This window comes from Oncorhynchus mykiss, chromosome 16 (assembly GCF_057628025.1).
Source record: "Oncorhynchus mykiss isolate SJ-2025 chromosome 16, ASM5762802v1, whole genome shotgun sequence".
Classification (NCBI taxonomy): Eukaryota; Metazoa; Chordata; class Actinopteri; order Salmoniformes; family Salmonidae; genus Oncorhynchus; species Oncorhynchus mykiss.
In genome coordinates this window covers 22,890,313-22,908,886 of record NC_143037.1, presented here as the reverse complement: position 1 = coordinate 22,908,886, position 18,574 = coordinate 22,890,313, and the positions used below count along the sequence as shown (strand labels likewise).

General features: G+C 44.7%; 1 protein-coding gene across 5 annotated transcripts in view; it reads left to right on the top strand.

Annotated features, from left to right (window-relative positions):
- The window catches only part of LOC110491659 (carnitine O-palmitoyltransferase 1, liver isoform), a 44,185-nt gene extending 26,462 nt beyond the window's left edge, over positions 1-17,723 (top strand). For 2 of the 5 annotated variants that reach the window (XM_090202306.1, XM_021565276.3), the window contains exons 6-19: positions 995-1,132; positions 1,617-1,694; positions 3,548-3,655; positions 6,707-6,794; positions 9,706-9,901; positions 10,157-10,345; positions 10,592-10,697; positions 12,549-12,665; positions 13,007-13,171; positions 13,455-13,583; positions 13,726-13,881; positions 14,585-14,698; positions 14,975-15,067; positions 15,263-17,723. In XM_090202306.1, the coding sequence (XP_090058432.1) occupies positions 995-1,132; positions 1,617-1,694; positions 3,548-3,655; positions 6,707-6,794; positions 9,706-9,901; positions 10,157-10,345; positions 10,592-10,697; positions 12,549-12,665; positions 13,007-13,171; positions 13,455-13,583; positions 13,726-13,881; positions 14,585-14,698; positions 14,975-15,067; positions 15,263-15,382 (1,797 nt within the window). In that variant the 3' untranslated portion in view covers positions 15,383-17,723. Of the gene's footprint in view, positions 1-994; positions 1,133-1,616; positions 1,695-3,547; positions 3,656-6,706; positions 6,795-7,440; positions 7,526-9,705; positions 9,902-10,156; positions 10,346-10,591; positions 10,698-12,548; positions 12,666-13,006; positions 13,172-13,454; positions 13,584-13,725; positions 13,882-14,584; positions 14,699-14,974; positions 15,068-15,262 lie in introns of all 5 variants that reach the window. The other 3 variants (XM_090202307.1, XM_036946546.2, XM_090202308.1) reach the window with 2 other exon arrangements.
- Positions 17,724-18,574: the final 851 nt, after the last annotated feature.

The following is an 18,574-nucleotide window of genomic DNA, read 5'->3' as shown; positions in this document are numbered from 1 at the left end:
AGATGCAGCATATCCGCTCACCAGATATTCACGCTTGACAAAGACTAACCCAACGGCCTGAAGCTATCTCCACTATGTACTGGTCTTGACGAGGAGAAAAAGGGAGGTTCTCTTTTGCACTGTTCAACCAATCCAGTAAATGCGTAGCAGGAGTTAATAAGGAGTTTTTTAACATCCAAAAGCGGGAAGTTGCATCCCAGGCTCTCTTTCCATTTCCCCTGAAAACCGGAAATTTCGGTTGTTGGGGACTCTGCAGAGGCTAGACAAAGACAAATGCAGGTTGGAAGTTGCCGTCATCTCTCCTTACGCTCGCTTGCTTTCGCTCTACATCTCTCTGCTTCTCTACCTCTCTCTCTACACCTCTTCTCTCTCTACATCTCTCTGCTTCTCTATCCCTCTCTCTACACCTCTCCACCTCTTCTCTCTCTCTACACCTCTCTCTCTCTACACCTCTCTCTCTCTACACCTCTCTCTCTACACCTCTCTCTCTCTACACGTCTCTCTCTACACGTCTCTCTCTACACGTCTCTCTCTCTACATGTCTCTCTCTACATGTCTCTCTCTACATGTCTCTCTCTACATGTCTCTCTCTACATGTCTCTCTCTCTACATGTCTCTCTCTCTACATGTCTCTCTCTACATGTCTCTTTCTCTCCATCTCTTTCTCTACACCTCTCTCTCTACATGTCTCTTTCTCTACACCTCTCTCTCTCTATATACCTCTCTCTATACCTCTCTCTACACCTCTCTACACCTCTTCTCTCTCTACTTCTCTCTTTACATCTCTCTCTCTACATCTCTCTCTCTCTCTGTCTCTCCCTCAGTATTACTGAACCTCTAACACTCCATTGTACCTCCATCACACGTTAGCTCGATTCCCTCTGTGTATTCTGTTTTGTTGTATGTGGGATAATGTTCTGTGTCTACTGCACAATGATGTATTTAATAGAATATTGTTCTGTGTGTTTGTTCTTCTCTCTCGGTTTCTCTACAGTATCTGGAGTCGGTGCGGCCGCTGATGACCCCTGATGAGTTTGAACGCATGACGTCTCTGGCCACTCAGTTTGAGAGCAGCCTGGGGAACCGGCTACAGTGGTACCTCAAACTCAAGGCTCTCTGGGCTTCCAACTACGTAAGTAACCGCTTATATGTCGACTTTGGCTGTGGCTGTGTCCAAAAATGTAACGAGCCGTCAAATCCTTGCTTCCTCTGGCCTTCCTTATTGGAGGATTCTTGGATCCTCTCCTCCAATGAGCTTTAAGAGAGCAGAAGGTGAGACAAAGAAAGGCGCTATGCACACGTAGAAATGACCTATTTTAATAGTCGAATGCTCATGAACAATGTAGATCTTTGTCGCAGGCCATTTTGAATTATTCATTGTAATGGATGTGCTGAGGGTGTGTGAGGGCTGTGGCCCCCTGGCCAGGATGTTGCGTGGTTGTGCCACAGAGGATTTCTATGGGGTGTATTCATTAGGGCACTTTGTAACAAAACATTTTGTCACGGATCAAGAAAACAACCATTTTTTATTGGGACAACTTCAGATGGTACCTACCTTACCGTTGTCCATTTTGTGTCGACTGACACGACCCTGGGGGTGTGTTTTTCCCTTTTAGGTGAGCGACTGGTGGGAGGAGTACATCTACCTGAGAGGACGGAGCCCTATCATGGTCAACAGCAACTACTACGGCATGGTACGTATCAACAAATCATTGACTACTCCCCATGTTCTGTCTCCTAATAGCGGAGGTGTGTTCAGTGAGGTGAAACGTTCACAACGTTGCAGGTAGAAATGTAACAAATAGAGCAAACACGATTCCCTATTCTACTTGAACGATGACCGCGGTTTGGTCCATTTAACCTTTAACCCAACAAATGGGTGTTATCATTCTACAGGGGTCCCTGGATCGCACGCTCAAACCGGTTTGATTAGAACGTTTATTTAGAAGGTCCCGTTTCGATTGATGCAACAGTCAGCATTTGAGCTGGCCACGCTGATTTTTCACTGAACTATATTTGCACAAATGCAGTCCTTACAAAGTTATGTCCTGAATGTGCCAAGTTTATTTTTGGATGCAATGATCAGACATTCACAGAAGTAGCAACAGCATAACACAATCATCCAAACTGGAAAATGTAAGCTACATTTGTCCTAGCTCTAACTGAGGAAATGTTGACGTAACACAAGCGGTCATATTTAGAGAACTCTCAGCTGACGGAAACCACAATATGAATGAGCTAATAGCGATTACTATTTATACTTCATCACATCACGGCTGAGCTTAACATTGATTGAAAAATTTTTGTAAAACACTTTCTAGAAATCAAAAGTAATCCGGCGATGGGTAGTTTGTGTGCGCCGCCATGTTTGTTTTTCCCGTCAACCAAAGATGATAAGAGGAGACTAGATGAGTTTGGTCTGTTTGCAGTATGCATGTTGAAGGGGTGTGTAGTTTACGATCATTCACGTCCCTTCATTCAGTTCCGGAAGTGTTCCCGAAAGATGAGTGAACCATTCCTTCACCTCATTATAACATCTTTGGTCTGACAGAAGTTTACGTGACACCCAGAATGCATTATATAATGTCAACAAACATGGCGCCACACGTAGCTGGCAAATAGCTTAGCATTAGCTCATTATAATCAGTACAACCTTCAAAAAAGTATTTTACACACATCATAGGTGTCCATTACAATCTATGCAATTATCGTAATGCATTATTTGTCACCAGTACTTGAAAACATGTGAATAAAACTGTGAAACATTATGCTCCATATATACATACTTCATGCTACAGTAGACACGACAACACGATATACAGAAAATAAGGCACTTACTTTGATAGGAACACACACATGTCCAATGTTTTTATTTATAAGGAAAGAATGGAGGCAATGCGAGCGCCAGCCAGAAAATGTGCCAGTTCGTGCAAGACTTCGCAAATGTCTGCATACTTGATGTGCGGAAGAAATGGGGAAGGGCTCTCCTCGACGAGGGAAGTTTTGTCTGGCTCCGTAAAGCCTCTATCATAAATTGTCTGCAACACTGGGCTATTTCTATGTGAATTAATGAGGCGAAACAACCCTCAAAATTCAAACTGTCGTTAGAAAATACAACTTGTTAGAAAATAATTAGAAATTGACAAGTTGAAACACAGCCTATAGTTTAATTAGCAGGCAGCGCGTGTTAACTGTCCCGTTGCGTAACAATCCCATTTTGGAACAGAGTGTGCATTCTGACATCACGTGCATAAAACAACTCGCGCTGGGGCGACCGTTAGAGATATTTGGAACAAGCGTATGGAAAGGTTAAACAACATATCTATTTCTCTATGGGTGACATTTTGGAAGCATAACAGCGGCCCTACAGTCCAAAAGCACTTGATAAACTTGAAATGCTCTCAAATAAATCATTGCCTACCTTTCGTGGAAAAGGGGAAGGCGTTTCACATACTAATAGTATTCTCTTGTTTGCCACTTAGCAATGCTGATTTGCGTTGTCAAAATGGCACCCCCTCCCTCTCTCACACGCACTCTCTCTCCCCAGGACTTCTTGTATGTGACGCCCACCCCCATCCAGGCTGCCAGAGCAGGCAACACCCTTCATGCCTTCCTCATGTACCGCAGGAAGCTCAACAGAGAGGAGCTCAAGCCTGTGAGTTCAACAACCGGTCAACCTCCACCATTAGCGTGTGATAGGGGCTGAAGTTTAACCTGGGCCATATTCATTAGGGCACGCAATGAAAACAGTTTTAAACCGTTTTATAATATATATATATATATATATATTTTTTTTTTGAAGTCCAGATAGCCCTCCTTACTTCTGTCTGTTTTCATCCATTTTGATGCCCAATGAAAAACCCTGAGCCCTATGCATGAAAATACCATTGGCCTTTGAACATCATGCGTTCCGTGAATACCATGTATAATTCATGAAATTACTGCCTTGATGGCTGCTGTGTGATCGCGATAGGTTTGGTGCACCAATCAGAAAGCTTTATTTGACACCAAAACTAGGGGTGTGCCGAGTAGTCGGACAAAAGAGGTATCGTAACGGATATGGGTATATGATCTGAGTATTTTTATATATGTTTTTTAAAATATCCGTAATCAGAATATATATATTTTTGGAGTTCCCGCAAGCATATTTCTCATGTCAGTCAGTCAGAGTTTCTAAATCATACTGTACTGTCTGAGTCAGTCACGTGTGTGGTCTAAATACCAACGGGCTAGTTTCCCTGTCTGTAAAGATAAGGGCGGGCTGTATGTTGATCCTGCTGCTCTGATTGGATAGAATTAAGCCGTATTCCTCCGCCCACTCGCTTCATCATTTCACCCAATCACTTTTCCTCGCATGTTTTCGGTCTGATCATTTAGATTGCTGCGGTCTGCTACTATGATAAATCCCATGGCGAAGGACACTTGCTATCAAGCTATCAATGTACATAATATCTAACCAGATGGGCAAGGGTAGGGGAAATATGAAACGTTAGTGGCCATTCCGACTGAGTGGCCGCAAACTTGAGGACACGCGCACACCTGCTCCTAATCTGCAGGGTTTTTTTTGCAGTGAGAACGTGCAGGGAGGTATTTTGCCAACATCTATTTAGGCATATTAAAACACTTCAGTTTCTTCCGTTCTGACTATCAACTGACAACCTCCGGATTAGATTATGAATGCGAGTATGGCCATGTCGGCACACCCCTAATCAACAAATCCTCTGAACTCATTTTACATATGAGCAGGGGCCCGTACCAAGGTGTTGACATGTTTTCATAATGAGGTGTTTTTATTGCGATTTCCTTTTAAATACGTACCAAAATAGGAGAGATGTGTTGAGTATGAACTCATTCTGTGTGTGTTTGTGTGTGTACATGTTGAGTGTGTGCTGGTGTGGACTGACCATGTTCATGTGTGTAAGCTGCATCAATCCATCCATTCAGTTTTTTTTAGCACCTTCTGTGTGTAGAGGTTTGAAGTGTCCTTTGGTTTAATTTTCCAGTTTGTTTGAAACCCATTCCCTCTCATGGTCTCATATCATCCCCATCTCTCCTCCCTACCCCCACACTCTGTACCTTCCCTTTGCCTTTCTCTCTCTTTTCTTTTCCTGTCCTTCTCCCTCTGGTCTGAACTCTCGCTCTCTCTCGCTCCCTGGTCTGAACTCTCGCTCTCTCTCGCTCCCTGGTCTGAACTCTCGCTCTCTCTCGCTCCCTGGTCTGAACTCTCGCTCTCTCTCGCTCCCTGGTCTGAACTCTCGCTCTCTCTCGCTCCCTGGTCTGAACTCTCGCTCGCTCCCTGGTCTGAACTCTCGCTCGCTCCCTGGTCTGAACTCTCGCTCGCTCCCTGCTCTGAACTCTCGCTCGCTCCCTGGTCTGAACTCTCGCTCGCTCCCTGGTCTGAACTCTCGCTCGCTCCCTGGTCTGAACTCTCGCTCGCTCCCTGGTCTGAACTCTCGCTCGCTCCCTGGTCTGAACTCTCGCTCGCTCCCTGGTCTGAACTCTCGCTCGCTCCCTGGTCTGAACTCTCGCTCGCTCCCTGGTCTGAACTCTCTCTCGCTCCCTGGTCTGAACTCTCGCTCACTCCCCGGTCCGAACTCTCGCTCGCTCGCTACCCGGTCCGAACTCTCGCTCGCTCGCTCCCCGGTCCGAACTCTCGCTCGCTCGCTCCCCGGTCCGAACTCTCGCTCGCTCGCTCCCCGGTCCGAACTCTCGCTCGCTCGCTCCCCGGTCCGAACTCTCGCTCGCTCGCTCCCCGGTCCGAACTCTCGCTCGCTCCCCGGTCCGAACTCTCGCTCGCTCCCCGGTCCGAACTCTCGCTCGCTCCCTGGTCTGAACTCTCTCTCGCTCCTTGGTCTGAACTCTCGCTCTCTCTCGCTCCCTGGTCTGAACTCTCGCTCACTCCCCGGTCCGAACTTTCGCTCGCTCGCTCCCCGGTCCGAACTCTCGCTCGCTCGCTCCCCGGTCCGAACTCTCGCTCGCTCGCTCCCCGGTTTGAACTCTCGCTCGCTCGCTCCCCGGTCCGAACTCTCGCTCGCTCGCTCCCCGGTCCGAACTCTCGCTCGCTCGCTCGCTCCCCGGTCCGAACTCTCGCTCGCTCGCTCGCTCCCCGGTCCGAACTCTCGCTCGCTCGCTCGCTCCCCGGTCCGAACTCTTGCTCGCTCCCCGGTCCGAACTCTCGCTCGCTCGCTCGCTCCCCGGTCCGAACTCTCGCTCGCTCGCTCGCTCCCCGGTCCGAACTCTCGCTCGCTCGCTCGCTCCCCGGTCCGAACTCTCGCTCGCTCCCCGGTCCGAACTCTTGCTCGCTCCCCGGTCCGAACTCTCGCTCGCTCCCCGGTCCGAACTCTCGCTCGCTCGCTCGCTCCCCGGTCCAAACTCTCGCTCGCTCGCTCCCCGGTCCGAACTCTCGCTCGCTCCCCGGTCCGAACTCTCGCTCGCTCCCCGGTCCGAACTCTCGCTCGCTCGCTCCCCGGTCCGAACTCTCGCTCGCTCGCTCCCCGGTCCGAACTCTCGCTCGCTCGCTCCCCGGTCCGAACTCTCGCTCGCTCCCCGGGTCCGAACGCTCGCTCGCTCGCTCCCCGGTCCGAACGCTCGCTCGCTCGCTCCCCGGTCCGAACTCTCGCTCGCTCGCTCTCTGGTCTGCACTCTCGCTCTCTGAACTCTCTCTTGCTCTCCCCCCCTCTCTCCCTCTCCTCCTGTTCCTCCCCAGAGTCGTGTTCCAGGCACTGTCATTCCTCTGTGTGCAGCTCAGTGTGAGAGGATGTTCAACACCACACGCACTCCTGGAGAGGAGACCGGTAAACACACATGTAGAGTCATCTACATCAATACACACTTCTGAACACAGTACCTATATGTACAAAGGAAAATACAATACATGCCTCGCGTTCAAAGCACACATTAACACAGATCTATAGGTTTTACCGTACAAATGTGCAGTAAATATCAGTAGCCATTCAAATAAGACGGTGCTTTCCAAACTTTTTTACTAAAGCCCCCCTTTCGTCATGGAGGAACGGTTATTTGGAGAGGGTTGCCATACTGTACCATAACTGACTGGACATTTGCAGTAATGTGTGTATGGTCTCACTGTCCATTTCGTGAAGAGAGGGGTGTTTGTACTTCACACAGTCACAAAATGTCCGCCACAAAACTGCTCTGTCATCTTTCACTGTCTCTCATCCGTCCTGTTTCCTAGTCTGTTGTCTGTGCCGTCACTCTGGAAAGGGCTTGCCTCTAACGGACTTCTCTTGTATCTATCCACTTTATATTTGTTTTCGTTCACCTCTTTCCTTTTCACTATTCCCACCTGTTCTGTTGTTCCTCCTCTTTTCCCTTTCACTTGGTCCCTTGTTTTTTTCGTCTGTCGTCCCATTGTGTCCTCTCCTCTATCCTCCCCCATATTTCTTTGTTTTTTTCCCCCCCGGTTCCTCTATCGCTCAGTGGTTGTTGATGTCTTCGGTCCCTTGCTGTTCCTATCAGTTTGAGAGGATGTTTGACTCTTGTCGAATCCCCGGGACGATCACAGGTATTAACACTTCCTCAATACATGTAGGATGCGTCTCCTATGGCACCCTTTTCCCTGTATAGTGCGCCACTTTTGACCAGGGTCCACGGGGAACCAGGTGCCATTTGGGACACACATAGTATCCATGTCCTTGTATCTCCCATGTGTTGTGACATCCCTCTGCAAAGTCCCCGCGGTGACCACCACGCCCTTGCCCGATTACAAACAGGAGCCCGTGTTTTATAAATCGGTCCAATATTTTATAATTCCCCACCTGCTTGGTTTATGTTGACAATTACAACATATAGCCTGTTTTTATAGTGTTCTTCACTAGGTGTTGCAGCACTTGACTAGGAATTACTCCCCAATTTGTTGTAGCGAAACATTTTAAAAGTTATCAACAAATCACTTGGATATACAGTAACAGTCAAAAGTTTGGACACACCTACTCATTCAATGGTTTTTCTTTATTTTTACTCTTTTCTACATTGTAGAATAGAAGTGAAGACATCAAAACTATGAAATAACACATATGGAATCATGTAGTAACCAAAAAAGTGTTAAACAAATCATAATATAGTTTACATTTTGATTCTTCAAAGTAGCCACCCTTTGCCTTGATGACAGCTTTGCACACTATTGGCATTCTCTCAATCAGCTTCATGAGGTAGTCACCTGGAATGCTTTTCCAACAGTCTTGAAGGAGTTCCCACATATGCTGAGCACTTATTGGCTACTTTTCCTTCACTCTGTGGTCCAACTCATCCCAAACCATCTCAAATGGTTTGAGGTCGGGTGATTGTGGAGGCCAGGTCATCTGATGCAGCACTCCATCACTCGTCTTCTTGGTGGTCAAATAGCCGTTACACATACTGGAGGTGTGTTTTGGGTCATTGTCCTTTTGAAAAACAAATGATAGTCCCACTAAGTGCAAACCAGATGGGTTGGTGTATCGCTGCAGAATGCTGTGTTGGCCATGCTGGTTAAGTGTGCCTTGAATTCTAAATAAATCACTAAAACTGTCACCAGCAAAGCACCATCACACCTCCTCCTGCGGAGATCATCCGTTCACCTACTCTGCATCTCACAAAGACACATCTGTGTAACCAACAATCTCAAATTTGGACTCATCAGACCAAAGGACAGATTTCCACCGGTCTAATGTCTATTGCTCCTGTTTCTTGGCCCAAGCAAGTCTCTTCTTATTATTGATGTCCTTTAGTAGTGGTTTCTTTGCAGCAATTCGACCATGAAGGCCTGATTCACTCAGTTGATGTGTCTGTTACTTGAACTCTGTGAAGCATTTATTTGGGCTGCAATCTGAGGTGCAGTTAATTGCAGATTCGCTGAGGCGGGTAACTCTAATGAACTTTTAACAAGGCACACCTGTTAATTGAAATGCATTCCAGGTGACTACCTCATGAAGCTGGTTGAGAGAATGCAATTTGTCATCAAGGCAAAGGGTGGCTACTTTGAAGAATCTAAAATCTAAATTATATTTTGATTTGTTTCAGACTTTGTTGGTTACTACATGATTTCATATGTGTTATTTCAGAGTTTTGATGTCTTCACTATTATCCTACAATGTAGAAAATAGTAAAAAATAAATAAAAACCCTTGAATGAGTAGGTGTGTCAAGTTTTGACTGGTACTGTACTTTAAAGACTTTAATTCATGGTGGGAATTATTTGCTACTGGACGGTTTGGTACCACTTAATTTCCCTTCGCTAAATACACACTCTCAAACCAAATCTTTCTATTGATTTGAGCTGAAACTACTTTCAAGAACTTGCAGATGTAAGCGCCCTCCAATGACCAGCATTTGAGACCTGTATCATTGCTTTGTCGTGACTATAAAATATTGACATGTCCCCTACTCTGGCAATTTTGTTCCCCATATCGTCAATCTTATTTTCCAGCCAGCAAACACTGTGGGCAAGTGGCGCTTTTGACATTGGCATTACTGATATCAACACAGGTCCTGTATTATGGTTACATGGTGGTAATGTTGAAAACTCTCTTGTCTGCAGCTGGTCCTGTAGTTTCTAGTCAGTCACCTCTCCTTCCTCTGTAGGCTGTCAGTCTCCCTCCCTTTCTGTACCCTCTGCCCCTGTCCATCTGCTCCTCCAAGGCATCTGTACCATATTTAACTCTCTCTCTTCCCTCTCTCCCTTCTCTCTCTCCCTCTTTCTGTTGTGTAGACACAGTGCAGCACTGGCAGGACAGTGATTATGTGGCGGTGTACCACCGGGGGCGCTACTTCCGTCTGAGGATGTACTCGTCTAGCCGGCCGCTGTCACCACGCGAGATCGAGTCGCAGCTCCAGAGGATCCTGGATGACCCGTCGCCCCCCTCCCCGGGAGAGGAGAAGCTCGGGGCCCTGACGGCTGGAGACAGGTGAGTCATGGATGTTTTGGTAAAATATACAGTCATCTGATTGATAGCAGGGGCTCAAAAAAAATCCCCAATGGAAAATATCTGGGTTGTGTTCAGTAGGGAACACCGTAGCAAAACCGGAAAATGACAAATCTGTGTTCTGGTAGTACTTCTCCGTTTCACTCCGTCTGGAAACGTTTTCCACCTACTGAACATGACCCAGGTCTGTGTGCCTGGCTGTACCTGTCCTACTAAGCAATACATTTTGTTTCTCAGAATTCCCTGGGCCAAGGCCAGGAAGGAATACTTCAGCTTGGGCGTGAACAAGCGGTCACTCGACTGCATCGAGAAAGCAGCGTTCTTTGTGACCTTGGACGATGACGAGCAAGGCATGATGGGAGAAGACCCAGCTGCTAGTCTGGACCGTTACGCGAAGTCCCTGCTCCACGGGAAGTGTTACGACAGGTAAGTCATCCAGACTAATGGTTGTCACGACATTACGACATAGTTACCTTTTAAAAAATAAAGCTTATTTCAAACCATAGAGATGGATAGAGGGCACACTTGCCACAAAGCCTGTTTCATTCATTCTTTTCCTTTAATACCCCAATGAAATAAGGTCTATCCTCCTCAATCACTCCCATGGTTCTACCCTTGTCGGAGTTAGCGCCGGTTATCAAAGTTGTGCACACTGTCGTCTTTTTTCGCCAGGTGGTTTGACAAGTCTTTTTCCGTTGTGATCTATAAAAACGGGAAGATCGGTCTGAATGCTGAGCACTCATGGGCTGATGCACCGGTGGTAGCACACTTATGGGAGGTAAGACATAACATACAGTGCCTTTGGAACGTTTTCAGACCCCCTTTTTCCACATTTTGTTACGTTATAGCCTTATTCTAAAACTGATTCAATAGTTTTTTTTCCGTCCGCAATGTACACGAAATACCCCACAACAACAAAGCAAAAACAGGTTTTTAGAAAATGTTGCCAATTTATTACACATAAAAAAGTAAAATATCACATTTACATAAGTATTCAGATCCTTTACTCAGTACTTTGTTGAAGCTCCTTTGGCAGCAATTACAGCCTTGAGTCTTTTTGGGTGGGACTCTACAAGCTTGTCATACCTGTATTTGGGGAGTTTCTCTCATTCTTCTCTGCAGATCCTCTCAAGCTGTCAGGTTGGATGGGGAGCGTTGCTGCACAGCTATTTTCAAGTCTCTCCAGAGATGTTAGATCGGTTTCAAGTCCGGGCTCTGGCTGGACCACTCAAGGACATTCAGAGACCTGTCCCGAAGCCACTCCTGCATTGTCTTGGTTGTATGCTTAGGGTCATTGTCCTGTTGGGAGATGAACCTTCGACCCAGTCTGAGGTCCTGAGCGCTCTGGAGCAGATTTTTTTTTATCTCTGTGCCTTTGCTCAGTTCATCTTTTCCTCGATCCTGATTAGTCTCCCAGTCCCTGCCGCTGAAAAACATCCTCACAGCATGATGACGCCACCACCATGCTTCACCGTGCGGATGGTGCCAGGTTTCCTCCAAACGTGGCGCTTGGCATTCAGGCCAAAGAGTTCAATCTTGGTTTCATCAGACCAGAGAATCTTGTTTCTCATGGTCTGAGAGTCTTTAGGCGCCTTTTGGCAAACTCCAAGTGGGCTGTCATGTGCCTTTTACTGAGGAGTGGCTTCCGTCTTGCCGCTCTACCATATACACCTGATTGGTGGAGTGCTGGTTGTCCTTTTGGATGTTTCTCCCATCTCCACAGAGGAACTCTGGAGCTCTGTCAGAGTGACCATTGAATTCTTGGTCACCTCACTGACCAAGGCCCTTCCCCGATTGCTCATTTTGGCAGGGTGGCCAGCTCTAGTAGGCGTCTTAGTGGTTCCAAACTTCTTCCATTTAAGAGTGATGTTCTTGGGACCTTCAATGTTGCAGAAATGTTTTGGTACCCTTCCCCAGATTTGTGCCTCAACACAATCCTGTCTCGGTGCTCTACACACATTTCCTTTGACCTCATGGCTTGTTGTTGCTCTGACATGCACTGTCAACTGTGGGACCTTATCTAGACAGGTGTGTGCCTTTCCAAATCATGTCCATTCAATTGAATTTACCACAGGTGAACTCCAATTAACTTGTAGAAACATCTCAAGGATGATCAATGGAAACAGGATGCACCTGAGGTCAATGTCGAGTCTCATAGCAAAGGGTCTGAATACTTAAGTAAATAAGGTATGTTTTTTTTTTTTTTGTGGAAAAAGTGGAAACAGTTAAGGGGTCTGAATACTTTCCGATGGCACTGTATAACTATAAATATATGAATATACAGAAAAATTAGCAGACCTCATAGGGTAAGAGTTTTAAAAAAAATGTAATGTATAAAAAGATATTCCAAATGTATGTACAATGTATATACCAGGGGTATTCAAGTCTTACTCTACGAGGTCCAGAGGCTGCTGGTTTTCTGTTTTACCTGATAATTAATTGTACACACCTGGTGTCCCAGGTCTAAATCAGTCCCTGATAAGCGGGAAACAATAAATAAAATGCAGTGGAACTGGCTTCGAGGTCCAGAGTTGATTTTAAGGGATATATATATATATATAAATAACCTGTACTGAGTAAATAAGTGAATTCATGTATTTTTCTCAGCTAATTGTCTGTCTGTTTTCAGTATGTGTTGGCCACAGACAGTTTCCAGCTGGGGTACAATGAAGAGGGCCATTGTAAAGGAGAGGTGGATGCTTCTCTACCCCGACCTCAGAGACTGAGCTGGGACATCACCCCAGAGGTGAACCACCCATCCATCCTTCCTTTCATTTATTCATCCATCCATTTATCTATCTATTATTTGAGTTATCCATTCTCTTCTTTTAATTATCCATTCACCTCATTTGAAAATCTCTCCTTGCCTATTGGAATATTTTCTGGACATTGTAATACCCATGTTTTTAATCGTTCATTTCATAACGCGTCAAGCATGCATAAGACGAATGTGTAATTCCAATGAGAACACAAGTGATCTTCCCATCAATGTATATACATCTCAATGGCCATGCGCTGAACTCTTCATTTGACACCCAGTGGTCTTAAGATCCAGTGTTGCCTTTTCCCCTCCTCTCTCTGTCCCAGTGTCAGGAGCAGATCTCCCAGTCTCTGGCAGTGGCCCAGGCGCTGGCCGACGATGTGGACTTCCACGTCTTCTCTTTCCGGGACTTTGGCAAGGGCATGATCAAGAAGTGCCGCATCAGTCCTGACGCCTACATCCAGCTGGCCCTTCAGCTGGCCTACTACAGGGTGAGGGGACAGCTCAAAGCGGACATGAACATTTATACACCTACACACACACTTGTTTACTTTTTTTGTGGGTGGGTGGGGGGGTTGACCCATGCACTATGTAGCTTAGTACGGCTTCAATGTAGCAACAATCGGTCAATCAAATTTAACATTGGATGTAAACCAAAGTAAATGAGCACAAAACAAACCCCCCAAAAACGTCAGGATCATTGCTCAAACATGATAAATTCTGTTGCCTCTTTACAATCTCTAACCCCATCCTTCTCCCCCACTCCCCTCTCAGGACAGGGGCATGTTCTGTCTGACCTACGAGGCCTCCATGACCCGTCTGTTTAGGGAGGGCCGGACAGAGACTGTGCGCTCCTGCTCCAATGAAAGCTGTGCCTTCATCAAAGCCCTGGAGGGAGGAGAGGTTGGGAGCATGTGATCTTACTCGGAATACTTTCTCATAAACGTACCCATTGCTCTCCCTCATCTCTCTCGCTCTCTTTACCCTTTTCTCTCTCTGTCCCGCTCGCTCTCCCCCTCGCTCTCCCCCCTCTAATGTCCACCAGGGGGTAGAGGTGTGCAGGAGACTTCTCCGCCAAGCCTCAGAGAAGCACCAGAACCTGTACAAACATGCCATGACCGGCGCCGGCATCGACAGGCACCTCTTCTGTCTCTATGTGGTCTCCAAATACCTTGGGGTGGACTCTCCCTTCCTGAAAGAGGTGTGTTTTTTTGGCGTCTTGCTTTTCTGTAATAAAATGTTGATTCCATACGACTGACTCGTGGCTCTGTTCTTTTTTTTAAGCAGTTCAGTCTTACACAAATAAATAATTAATTTTTATATAATAATTCTATCCATTTTATATATATATATATATATATATATATATATATATATATATATATATATATATATATATATATATATATATATATAAAAATAAGAAGCTAGTCTTTTAAGTAAATAGTTCCGGAAAACCACTGGTATGTATTATAATCAGAGAAAAATCTGCGCTGACATATTAATTTGGTTGTAGTCAGAAACACCTTTTGTGCAACCACCTTCGTTACAACAGCGTTGTTTTATGTACAGTATTATAAACCGGCTAGTGTGGTTCCTGGATGCTGATAGGCTTAAACAGCATTTCATTAGTGTGTATAACAGACAATATACCACAGGTATGACCCAAAAATACTTGTTAACTGTTATATTTATGTTGGAAACCAACCAGTTTTATAATAGCAATAAGGCACCTCAGGGTTTGCGTTGGGCCTAAGAACAGCCCTTAGCTGTGGTATATACCACGCCTCCTCAAGCCTTATTACTTATTACTTAATTATAACATCAGCCATGTTTGATAATCTCTGTGGTGACGTGTCTAGCTTAGTGGAGTAACAACACTGTCCCTGCCTGTGTTGTTCCAGGTGCTGTCCGAGCCATGGCATCTCTCCACCAGTCAGACTCCTGTCCAGCAGGTGGAGCTGTTTGACATGGTCAACCACCCAGAGTACGTCTCCTGTGGCGGAGGCTTTGGCCCGGTCAGTACCTCTCGGTCTCTATCTTCGTCTCCAAACACCCTTTAATTGCGTAACTTGGTGGAATAACAGAATGCTTCCGACATAAGAACATCATTTGTCAACGCACATATCATCTCAACTTGGAGAAAGATTGTGTTCCGTGCAGAAGCCTCCATGCGCAAGGCATGTTATAGCACATGCCAACCTACTCCATGGTAATAGACCGGTATACTGTAGCTGTGTTGTGGTGCAGAGCTGTGCTTCAAGAGAGCGAAGTATGTACTTGTCTTTCCAAAGGTGGCAGACGATGGTTACGGGGTGTCCTACACCATCATGGGAGAGAACATGATGAACTTTCACATCTCCTGCAAGCACTCCTGCCCACAGACTGTGAGTACCACTGATCGGTCCACAGGGAGGATCTTCGCACCACATGTCCAAACCTAAACGATGCCCTCGTTTATTCATTTCCTAAGCTAATGGAGAATATTTGTTTTGAGGTTGATTAACGGGATACATATTTTGGCTAAGCAAACAATTCTTGGGACTAGTCTTTCTCTTGCTGATTTATTCTGTCTCTCTTAGAGTTCCCACAAGTATGGAGGTCAGATCAGGCAGGCCCTGCGGGACATGCTTCAGCTACTCTGCCCAGACCAAAGAGAACCCTCTAGAACAGACCAGAGCCAGACCAAGAAGGACCTGTAGATCTGGAGAGGAGAATCAGAACCAGGGGGGGAGGAGGAGAGGAGAAGAGAAGAGAAGGTGGTTGTGATAATTTGATGGTGAGTGTCGGAAGAACGTTGGGATGATGTCAATGAGCGTTATAGGGGGAGACTGCCGTTTTTAGTCTGTGTTTGTGGTTTAAGGTGGATGGGTTAGGTGATTGAAGGATCAGTATCTATGAAAAAAACTAATTGGATGAAAACCTAACTTTTTTTTTTTTGATCATGAATTTATAAAATAGTGAAGGAGGGATATGGATATATAGTTAAATCCTTAAACCTTTTTATTTGTATTTTCGATTGTAAATGATTTCTGGTCTAACTTTCCCATGAGTGTCCCTAATAGTATAGCACTTACAAAAACAGTGTACTAAATTACTGTGGGTACACATGGTTAGTGACGTTCTCAATTTCAAAGTATTTACAAGTATCTCTCAAATAATTTGCATGAGAGGTTTAGTCACAATTTATTTGCGTTTGTGTAATTACAAATATTACGATTTTTAAACGACCGCAAACAAGCCTGCCTTCTGGAAGTACTGGAACAATGCAGTACATAGGCCTGCACTGCAATAACATTGTACCTGCCTATGTAACTACCATAGATGGTCATTAGGGACACTTATTGTAAAGTGGGACCTAACTTCTAAAGCATTGATAATGTTTTACTTGAATGCAGTGCCCGAACCTTGACCATTACTTTGGAACACAAGTTAGAACCACATTGACCAAATGATAAGGCCCTATGTTTTGCGCACTCATGTGTCATAGCGAGATTTGAACCTGTATTTGAAGCCTTATCCAGAAATGAGAATTGCACCAGAAATGAAAGCTATTGTCTGAGGATGATGCTGGATCATCTGACATATAACAAGAAAAAGTGGACAGTTTGATGTTAAAGCTTCAAATAAAAGGCTAAAAATCCAAGCGTGTCACGTTTTTGCAAAACACAGGGCCCTTCAAATAAGCTCTCATTATGACGTGACTATGGTCCATTGTAAAAAAATATATAATACAAACAAAAACATTTGGCATTCGAAGTTGAGTTAACTATTTGTGCAATGTGTCATTTTAATTGCAATATTATGTTTCCTAGTACACAGTGCAAAGTTCACTTTTGATTTCAAAGCGAAGTGTTTTTTATTTTCTGCTCCAATTGGTTCAAAAGGCACAACAATGCAAATAACATGGCATTTGTTTTATACAATTTTTCTCATCCATGTTGATGGTAGAGGTTTTCTCCTCAGGTTACAAAATGTCAATATGTAAGAAAGGGTGGAAATGCAAGTCCTGGAACGCTACCGGACTGACGCTATTAACGCACAGCACAGTTTAATTGGCATCATCATGGCAAGTATTGTTTTTAGTGGGACTTTGCTTCTCGCTACGGTCTTTGGCCTGTGAAGCAACTGCTCGTAGAAAATTCAACAATTTTGAACGAAACAAACAAACAAACTCTGTGGACCCGGAAACACCAGGGTCTCCTAGCTAAATCTTCTTCATATTTAACTCTGGTTTGCAGAGTAACACATGATTGTACTATGGTGTATGTTGCTAGATCGTTACTGCACTGTCCAGGAGGCTTTTTACTTTCACACGGTGGTGAAATGACCTAGGTCTATTCTGCTCTCTTCCCCCAATGATTCTAACCCTTTATAAAGCCATTTATAAAGCAATAAGTCCACTTCGACCCCCTGTTATCTTTCTTTTAACAGTAGGAATTCTTATCCTCTAAGAAATAAAAACTAGTTTTGTTCGGAGTATCCATTTGAATGATACGGTCCATGCCATGTTGGATTTGTTTGGCAGAACCTAATGTTGTTTTTATATATACAAATATTTGACAGTTTACTTTCCATGACTAGGGTGGGTGTATTACAGTAGCTGGGCTCTTTTCTGAATTCACCAAGTCATTTCACTACCAAATGTAAACCTCTGCTGGGTAATGATGCGTTTTCTTTGTACATTTAAGTTATGTTTCAGCGAGCCGATTTAATATTTCTTTTGGAGATTTGCGTTAGTGCGTCTTTTTCTCTTTCTGTCCATCGGCCTGATTTAAATAGAATGATTCAGCGGCCAGTACATTTTACCAGTGGCACAATTTGTATTTTTTTTTTTTTTTTTGCATTCATAATGTATGTGTATGTACATATACATGTATGTACTCGTTTTCCTTGTGTTTGCTGGCTCTTTTCTCACTCCAGATCAACCACTGAACAGCTGAGCGTGTCACAATATTCTTAAGCATTTTTTTCTTTCTTAAATGTAATGGAAAAACAAAAACGTATGAATTTTCTATTTTATTAAAAAGAGATTCAGTCACACTTTTTGTGTCAGTTTCTGTCACAGTTATGCATGTGTTCCTTCCTCTTCCTATTGGGTTATGATTAGTATTTCATTGGTGTTCATCACTGCTGTATATACATATATATTAGTGGCTATTTATGAAGGGCTGAATCCTAATTTGAGATCTGGCGCTTCTCTCATATTAACATGAATGGATTTGTGTGAAAAATGTAACATTTCTGTTTTCCATGTAAATGGCATGTTATAGAAGCATCCACACACTTTTTGTGATTTCATTTGCTTTTGAGAAACCTACCTCACCACCAGTAGACTTCCTAGACAATGGAAAACGAGAAGGCATGCACAAGGAAAATTACAATCTCTTTCCCATCCACAGGAGTCATAGTGAGGGAAGGAGCTGTAACACTTTCTCTTTAGCTATTGGCGACACAAACGGGTAAACCGTCATGCTATCAGTGGGCTATTATCCGACATACTTGTGACTTATTAGTTTGCTTGCTGAAAGCAAAAACACTATTTTTGTTTCATCAGATCAGAGGACAATTATCCAAAAATACGATCTTTGTCCCCATGTGCAGTTGCAAACTGGTCTTGCTTTTTATGGCGGTTTTGGAGCAGTGGCTTCTTCCTTGCTGAGCGGCCTTTCAGGTTATGTCAATAAAGGACTCGTTTTACTGTGGATATAGATATTTTTGTACCTGTTTCCTCCAGCATCTTCACAAGGTCCTTTGCTGTTGTTCTGAGATTGATTTGCACTTTTTGCACCAAAGTACGTTCATCTCTAGGAGGCAGAACGCGTCTCCTTCCTGAGAGGTATGACGGCTGCGTGGTCCCATGGTATTTACACTTGTGTACTATTGTTTGTACA